This window comes from Armigeres subalbatus, chromosome 2, assembly GCF_024139115.2.
Source record: "Armigeres subalbatus isolate Guangzhou_Male chromosome 2, GZ_Asu_2, whole genome shotgun sequence".
In the NCBI taxonomy this organism is placed as follows: Eukaryota; Metazoa; Arthropoda; class Insecta; order Diptera; family Culicidae; genus Armigeres; species Armigeres subalbatus.
The window spans coordinates 15,090,223-15,099,920 of NC_085140.1; the positions used below are offsets into that span (position 1 = coordinate 15,090,223).

At 44.7% G+C, this 9,698-nt stretch overlaps 1 protein-coding gene across 1 annotated transcript; it reads left to right on the top strand.

Moving 5' to 3' along the window:
• The first annotated feature begins 7,185 nt into the window (after positions 1 to 7,185).
• Positions 7,186 to 8,975, top strand: LOC134214038 (serpin B3-like). Its single transcript, XM_062693483.1, has 2 exons — positions 7,186 to 7,777; positions 7,847 to 8,975. The coding sequence occupies exons 1-2, from the start codon at positions 7,661 to 7,663 to the stop codon at positions 8,930 to 8,932; spliced, it is 1,203 nt and encodes a 400-aa protein (XP_062549467.1). The 5' UTR covers positions 7,186 to 7,660; the 3' UTR covers positions 8,933 to 8,975.
• The last annotated feature ends 723 nt before the right edge of the window (positions 8,976 to 9,698 follow it).

Genomic DNA, 9,698 nt, shown 5'->3' on the forward strand with positions numbered 1-9,698 from the left:
AGTGTACCTATAGAGATACACTCCCCACAACTAACTATTGGTTTTGTGGTCTGGTGCCACTTAGTTCGACGAGTAATTTCTGAGAGGTAATCCGTGGCCCAGCGGCGCCAATATCTATTGGCCAGGATTACGACGTACTCCAATTCTGGGCCAAGGCGTTCCCAGTATCGTCGCACACACTGAGCGGTTTGCAGCCATCGGAAGATCCCAGCAGAAAATGATTTGGTGTTAGAGCGGGGGCGGAGTAATCGTCAATTGGCACATGCGCTAGCGGACGGGAATTTACAGTGTTTCTGTTACAAGATTTCGTAGGACTTCATCTGACAGTTTTTTCATTGAACACATGGCTAACAAGTTGGTCTTTACTGTACGTATAAGTCGTTCCCAACTACCACCCATGTTAGGGGACATTGGGGGATTGAATATCCATTCGAGCTCTGCACTGACCGAGCGTCTTATCTACTGCTTTTAATTCGCGATTTGTGCCGATAAAGTTCGTCCCGCAATCGTCCCGCAACAAAATTTTCGCCGTGTGCCCTTACGTGCAATAAAGTTGCGAAGTGCCATGATGCAAGAGCTTGTAGTTAGTAAGATTACAACTTAGATATGTACTACGCGTATTGTCAAACAGGTCACCAGCATTCCCCAGCGCTTCTTTACTCGTCGACCTACTACAGTTTCAATTGGACCAGAGTAATCCACGCATACATATGTAAATGGACGTGTGAATGCGGCTAGAAGAGCCGGTGGGAGGTCGGCCATGATCGGAGGCTGTGGAATAGCCGGGTCGTTCTTGCAGCGCTGGCATGATTTCCGCCAATTGATTGCCAAAGGCCTAAACTGCACATCTGAAAGTGTTAGGGTGATGCCATCAAACAAGAATCACCACAAGTCTGTCGTGGAATTCCTTCAGGTCAACAAGTATGAGTATGTACTACACTCATGAGCTCCCCGGCATGAAGCCGCATAAGACTTTGCTGCGTGAACTCCACGATATGGATGAGCAAAAGCTCATTGCCAAGCTGGGGGCTGCGGACTCAAGCCTGTCGCCATCCACAAATCCTCGAGCACGGCTCCATCGTTTGGAAGGACCTGAAGCTCATCGGCGCGCAATAAATTACATGGTCGTCGACTGGGAGCGATCCCTGTCCGTGCACCGCGACGTGACACAGTGCACCAACTGTTTCAATTCAACTTTGGGCATGGCACCAGGAATTGCCACAAGACCGCGCGCTGCAACAAGTGAGGCGAATCTCATCCAACGGATAGATACGACAAGATAGAAGTGGCCGATCCGAAGTGCTTCAACTGTGGCAAAAACATCACGCCACCACAAAGGCAAGTCCAAACAGGCGAGGTTCCTGGAAACAAGAAAGAAGGCGTCCACTCGGACCCTCCCGAAAAAGAACAGTGTTCCTATACTCAACGAAGTGAATTATCCGGCCATCGCAGCTCCCCTGCGAACGATTTCAATCCTTCCACCGTTTCAACAGTACAAGCGACTGTCAGCCGCCGCTGCGTCGGTTCAAGCTCCAGTACCACCAGCGAAGGGTCCCCGCTCCCTCCTCCTGGGTTCCATCGGCAACCGGAGAACAAAAAAGTTCCACCGGAAGAATCTGCTCCGCTCTACACCCCGGAGCAACTGATGCTGATATTCTCGCAGCCCTCAACTCGGGTGCGCAGTAGCAAAACCCGATTCAAGCAGGTCTTTACTTTACTTTACTCTTGGCATGTTTATCATCGAAAATGGCTACTAGGGTAGGCCCGGTCAACTTGAACGTTTACTCGCTCAAGAGCAAAACCACTGAGCTGAAGGATTTTCATGTCGAGAAGGATATAGACGAGGCGTTCATCGCCGAAGCGCACCTAAAACCGGACTGTTGCATCGTGCAACTCAACCGGCCAACCAGGAGAGGTTGTGTAGCCAACGTCCTTCGTTACAGCATTTACTGTCAATTGTTGCCAAGTTTTCTGCTGAGCTGAGTGTCATCAAGACCATCGGTGTCAAAGTTACCATATCGATCGGCACAATAACTCTCACGTATTGCTCAATTCTAGAAAAAGCCGGCGATGGTGCATCGGACCCCTTTCGGATGGACATCCTCAAGCTAATGCGGGGGCAAGTTCAGTACAACATTGCCGGCGATCTGAATGCCAAGCATCAAGCCTGGGGAAACATACGCGGTAATCGAAACGGTAATCTGAAGCAACGATATGGAGGAAGGTCACTACACTATCCTTAGTCCAGATTCCCCCACTCGGCTAAGTTGGTCCGGCGTCCATTCAACAATAGACTCGTATACATATACACAATCGACTCGTATACAAAAAGCGATCACATCTCGCAGCCGATCGTCTACCACGAGCTCAGCCCAGATTACTACCTGTTGGTGGCGGAAGTGGGCTTCTCGGTAGATCGTCGTCGGCAGTGCCGGCGAAATTAGCATCGGGTCGATTGGGGCCGGTTCCAAAGACGCGTGACCGGCTACCAGCGACATCCAGTCACACATGAAGAGGCGCTTTCCATGGCCCATTAACAACATGCGCCTACGACTCGACAGGCAAGCATTTCCCTAACCATTAATACACTCACCAAAGATTTGATCAGCCCACGAAGTATCACGCGAAGGCAGAATCAGCGTACTGGAGCCTACCTTTAAGACACGTTGCAATCGCTTGACAAAAAAAATCAGGCCAGAATAGCGAATCTCAGAAATAGTTATTTCTCCACGCTCTCCCAGACTGTGCTAAGCCATTCTGGAAAATAACCAAAATTCTAAAATCCAAGCATCTGCCCATTCTGATTAGACAACAATCGCCTGATTATTCATGCAGCGAAGGTCACCGAAATTGGTCGTCACTTCGTCAGCTCGCACAATCTTGGATAGAACATCTTCAGTCCACACGAAGCAGCCGTCAACGAGCATGCTAACAACATCCATTTGACTCCCAGCGACCTTTTGGAGTTGGAGGTGGCGAGTTGATGGCCTATATAAAATTTTCGAATAACATCAAAGCTCCAGGTTTTCACTCCGGCTCCGTCTTAGCTACTTCCCATCGTCCATCATCGAAGTCAGCGGAAGACATTCCTATTCGGAAGCCTGAGGAGTTTCCTTCCTCTCCAAAAAGTTATCGTCAGCCTTCTCTCAGGATTATCTAAGCTATCTATCATCCTCCTCATTATCGAATACGGCATGCCGGTCTGGGTAAGCTGCGCCAAAGCTCATCATCTGAATCTCCAACGAGTTCAAAACAAGTTCCTGATGATGATCCTCAACACTCCGCCAAGGACACGAACTTCTGAGGTCTGTCGCCTGGCCGGTACGTGACCACCGATACCACACGGCGAAGAAGAATAAGCAAATTTCGAGGGTCGGCAAACGTTCGATTTCATGCTGGCAGAAGCTGCGAAGTGCCTGAAAACGAAGGAAGCCTTGGTCCAGATAGAACACCAATCGTTGCTTTGAAATTTGCGATTTTAGCATATCAGAACGGTGCTCCAGAAGTGCTTGGACGAGGGTAACTTTCCAGACATGTGGATGACCCAGAAGCTGGTACTGCTGGCAAACATAGGAAAGCCGCTGGGAAATTCGGCCTATATGCCTGATTAGACACAGATGGGAAACTCCTGGAGAGGATCATCTTCAAAAGGCTGACGAAATGTACAACGGGGGAACGCGGATTGTCGAAGATGCAGTTTTGATTCCGTAAAGGAGTAACGACGGTGTATGCAATTTGAACAGTTCTCAAGAGAGCTGAGAAGACGTCCAAACAGAAGAGGCAGTAATCACGATAGACGTGAAGAACGCATTCAACAACGCATCAACTTTGAAACCATCGCGGCAGCGCTGCCGCTGTGAGAAGTCGGCGAGCATTGCCAGAAGGAGCAATAAGCGTTTGCTAGCTAGTGTCTCGTTATTGATGCTGCGGTATGGGGTTCCTGCTTGGGAAAAGCTGAAACATGTGTTCCGGCTGATGACTATCTGAGTCGCAAGCGTGTAGTCGCCAGGCCGTATGGGGAGGCTACCCATCTCCATCACCCTGAAAGAAAACATTGCATGATATTGGCGAAGAGACACGAAGGTGGTGAAAATCCGTACGCGTGATGGCAACATGAGTGGGACAGTACGGAGAAAGGGAGAAGGACCCACCGGCTTATCCCAAACCTGTCACGGTTTGGATGAACGGAAAGCATGGTAAAATAAACTATCACATGATGCAGTTCCTGTCGGGCCACGGTTCGGGCACGCTATTTCACTGTAGTGTATGGTCGGAGTGTGGGAACGTCGAGGAGACGCCGGAGCACGTGGGCTTCATATGCCCAAGGTTTGTATGCCCAAGGTTGTTTGGCAAATACTCGGTTTGAGCTTGGAGAACATCTCTGAAAAATAAGTCATGGAATGCTCTCACTCATACTATCCGAATTGCATAGAAGTTGGTGTAAAGATCAACAAGAATCGGTATCGAAAGAAACATTTTCACTGGGGATTGAAATTGAATCTTAAATATTGTTTTCAAATAAAGTTGTTTCAGATATACAGGGTGTTCAATAAGTTCGAATACACTTTCAAAAAATGTTTAAAAATTGAGATTAAATTATTCCTTTTTCCGGTTGCATTTCATTGGAAGTATTGTTTATAAGAAACCTTTGTAACATTTCTTATGGAATGACCTCTATTTTGTACTTCTTCACGAGTTTCAAACGTTTATAAAACCCATCGCAAGCGGCACGCACGGTCTGCATGAGCAATACGTTTCAGATTTTGAGAATTACGTCTTGAACTGGTCCAAGTTACTGACCTTGTATTCGTACAGCTTTAACATAATAAAGGACCAAACAAAAAAGCTAAGAGGGTTCAAATCCGGGAAGCTGGGTGGTCGCAATCTTTTGTCCAAAAATTCGATGAAATTATCTCCATATTAGGCTAAAATCGCAATATTCGTGTATAAAGGGTTATCGTCCTATTGAAATACGTAGGGCTCATCTCCGCCTTATCACCGGGCCACTGGGGGCATCAATCGTCCACAAAACCTCAGTTTTGAAGTACGCCGCAATGATTTTGAACTTTAAAAACGGCTATTCTCGGGTACTTTTTCAAAACGGCGTATGTCGCAAATTGTAAACAAACCCGTTTTCAACAGCATATGGCATCAAATTCATCTAAAAATGTGTATATCTTCAAAGCTACATGAAAATGTGTTTTTAAAGATGTAAATCAATTTAAAAAAAAACGGTGTAACATCATTGTTGAAAATATTGCACATACACCGCTTAGCAGAAAATGTACTTTAAAAAGTTTTTTCGAACAACTTAATAGTTTAAAACGTGCGTCTGCTTGTACTTTTTCATCACTGATTTCAAAATTGAGCATGTTGCTTGAATATTCTGATTTTCGTTGAGAAAAACATTTTACGTTGTTTTTCTGCAGCAAATGTTGTTACGTCGTGTTGTAAGTGTTGCATTTTTTTGTCGCATGTGCGTGAAACGTTTCAACTTGACGCAACATTTCGACGTAACAACAATGCAGCGTACGGAGCAGCGTAACATTTCGACGAAAGTAGCATGACCTCGGTCATGCTGACGTATCAAAACGACGTATGTGATTTATCTGTTGCAGAACGTTGTAACATATATTTTTATCAAAATAACTGAAATGCTCACACGCAGTGCAGATTTCAGAGTCAGTGACGATGAACCTTTTCATAATGTATCGTTGAGGTGTATTCAATTGCAATGATTTGTTTCTAAATAGGAATAAAAATGAAATCTGAAAACTTCCAAGCTCATTTTCTCAGCTTGATCAAAATGTTACATACGCCGATTTGAAATAGTTCCCGAGTATTTATGATGCCCCAATCCATTTTCAACGCGCGTAATAAACAAACAAGTGACAGAATGTCGACACCACACACATCCGATAGCTTATATATACCGCTAACGCTGACACCAATACTAATACAGAATATGTACATTGGGCTTACAAACACAATGATCAAACATTTGTATTCGAACTTATTGAACACCCTGTATGTAGATATGACTTCTGAACATGTCGTTCGGGGATGACAAGCTACGCCATCTTTGTCACATCTTTTCTGAATCACCAATACGAGTGCACTGCGAATGCAACATAAACAATTGCGAGGGTGAAAATGATATAAAACGAACAAATGCATAAACAGTACCTTGTGCAACTAGCATTCCAAATAATTGTATTTGTTCAACATAGTTGAACATTCTTAAGTTTGAAGCATGGAATCGAGTTGATTTGAAAATTGTTTTAATTGATAATTCGTTATTTTTTTTTCTATTTTCTTATGATTGTATCATGTTGCATTATTGAGTGGTATGGACGTTTTGCATCATATTCTCCTGTAAAAACGTAAACATTCAAAATTCACTCACATACTATTGCAAAATAAATCAGTATTGGGGTAATTTGACACTGGGGGATAAATTTATCCCCCAAAAAAGAACGAACAAGCAAACCTGTCAAAATCAAAAGTAAAAAAATTGGATGTCGCTCCTCTGTGTCGTTCAGATTCCACCAAGTGAACCTATCAGTCTCTCTCTAGAAGCTAAAATTCAAGTTGATTTCAGGAGATTTACTCAATCCAAGTCGAGGAACAACTGTTTAAGATAAAAAAATCAGTAATTAAAATATTATGCTTTAGAGCAAAAAAGTCCAAATCTTGTATTTCAGAACGTTTTCTGCATCTACTATATCCACATTATTTGCAATTATTTTCAAACCAACTTCCTATATTGTATTTGAGTATCTATCAGAAATAACAAAATCGTAAGTCCTCTCCTATAACCCCACGTGGACTCGTCTATTGGTTTGCATAAGAACTTTTGAACAATTTGCATAGCAAGCGGTACTATTTATAAACGAATTCATAAACTCCTCACATGCAGTATCATTATATTGTCCAGTGCTAGCAGACATGTGCTATTTTTATACCACCAATCTACAATACAGAGCACCCATTCCCTAAATGCCCGGCTATCCTAACTGGAGTGTCTCGAGCGTTCCGGATCATTGGCACTATTTTTAAAACTAGGGAGACACCTCCCTACCTATTATCTTTATTATTTGTAATTCACTACCAATAATTAACATTGACTACTAGAAACATCTAAGAAAAGGATACTATAGTAAAGAATATTGTAAAATTTAAACACAAATAGGATTAAGATAGAAATATATACGCTGACCCTATAGTCGTCAGTCGCAGAGTGCCACCCGGGTGATCCATTTCAATTGACGCTTTACTGCGAGCAGTCAACCCCATTTGGCGTCCTCGTCTCTCAGTCAACCGGATAGATTAGCGTCGATTTATTTTACGACCGTCGGTCATCCGTGCCTGCGCTCCGACCGTAATCCAATGATAGTCGGGACGTTGTTTACACCGGCGCAGCATCATCAATGTTTTGCATTATTAGTTGCGGTCTCATCGTCCCCATGGCTACAGCAGATATCAGTCAACGTGTACCCTCCGGTGCTCCACATTATCAGTGAAACACCGGGCGTCGGTCGTTATCATGCGGCAGCTACGGCGCTCGTTTCCCACAGATGCCTTTAGTACAGAGTGATCGTTCTTGAGAGATGCAAGTGCGGTTAAAAACAGATTTGAACGCGTGGCTTAGCAAGAAATAATGAACTTCCTTGGATGGGTTGCTGCGATTTTGGTTGCGACGGCGAGCACGTGTTACGGCACTGGCCAGCTGCGGTTTCCGTACGGTGACACGAACTTCAGCCTCAGCGTCTACAAGGTACTTCGTTCGGGTGCTCGATGAATCATTCGACGATTTGATACTGATTTGTTTGTTTATATTTTCAAGGCCGCCTTTAATCCAGAGCGCAACATCATTGTCGCGCCGTTTGTGTTGCGCAACAGCGTTGCGATGTTGTACTCGATTGCAACCGATACCGCACAGGAACGGCTACGCGAAGTTTTTGGTCTACCAGCCAATTTTACTGAATTTCTAACGAACCAAAAGGAGCTTCATTACATGCTGGGAGGAGGAGGCGATGGCTTCCGCATGAGGAACAGGATCATACTGAACGGGCTTCGTAAAGTGGATGATCACATGAGAGACGTAATGAAGGAAGATTTAGACACGACGCTGGTGTACTTCGATTTTTCACAGCGAGAAGGAGTTGTACGAAGAGTGAATCATTTCATTAATTTCAACACCAATCGAGTAGTCAATAGTATAATTAACCTAGACGATGTTCCAAAGCACTTACAGGTGGTTCAGTTGTGCTCGGCTTCATTCAAGCCTCCTTTTGCGAGTGCTTTTGACGCCAAGGATACAATGCCACGTGATTTCAGGAGTGGAATGATCGAGAAGCTCTATACGACGATGACGATGTTCAAAAGAGGAGAGTTTCGATTTTCGCGTATACCAGAACTAGAAATCGAAGTACTAGAGCTACCGTTTGTTAAATCAAGCGACGCCGTTATGTGGATCATGCTGCCCGACCGAGAAGCATCGTTGGAGGCGATCATGAAAGCTCTAGAACCGGGGCACTTTGATGCTATCCAGGCACATTTTCAAATGAAACGAGCGGAAATTACAGTGCCACTGTTTCACATCGAATCGGAGTTCAACGCAACGGAATTCCTAAGGCAATCCATGGGATTGGAAGTGTTGTTCAAACAACGAGATCTACGAATCTTCGAAGATGTCGATTCTTCGTTGGATAGTGTTATGCATAAGGCTGGTATGCGATTCTACGAGAGAACTGCTGACGCTGGAGGTGCCACCGCCGTCAGAGGTTTCAACAAGCGAAGTGCCAAACCAGTTGCCTCGTATCAGTTTATTGTGGCACGATCGTATCTTTTTGTGATAGTAAAGAAGACAAATAAACAAATTCTTTTCATGGGGCACCTCTACAAACCTGATGATCTGATGGAAGTGTGAGTAGGATGCGATAAACCCAAAGTGGAAACCAATTAGAGTGCATTTTATCCCGAAATTCCAAAACATGGCTCAACACCCTGCGGCCAAAGTTCCAGCGAATGTGTACTTCGATTCCATTTACTGAGATTGTCCGGTCGCTTCAGTGGGGAATATTTTCAAACTGGTTTGCTTGCTGCCGCAGTCGCAGAACGAGAAGCTTTTGCCCGGGCTCGGCCAGGAAAAAGTCCAAGATCATGAAGATCGACCACAAAAGACGAAGAGACAGCGAAAGAATAGCAACAAAAGCGCTCAACTTCTCTCTGGAATGCAGTCCGGCGCCATCGAGTCTGTAGGACACCTGCACAGCACAAATTCGATGGCGGCTATCGGACACATTCAATTGTGGGGCTCTCGATCTCGACGGTAACTTCTTGCTCCAATGCTCGTTTGCGTATTGGCTGGTAATATTTCTCTGTCTTGTTCCTACTTCGCCCCATATAAGGAAGAGCGATCTCGGAACGCGGCTGCTGGGAGCGCACTGAAAATGCTTTATTTTTATGTGCGTTCTTCACCCGCCTATCCTAGTGGCAGCTCTCTACGTTCATTATTTCCGAGGAGAGTCGCAGATGGACAGTGGGATTTTATGGAGAAAATAATTATGATTTCTTGATATGAAAATTATTTTAAGCTTTTCGTGGAATGTACTCACTTGCCATAAGACGAGTTTGTTCTTCTTCTTCTTCTTCTTATTGGCATTACAACCCCCACTAGGACATTGCCGCCTAGC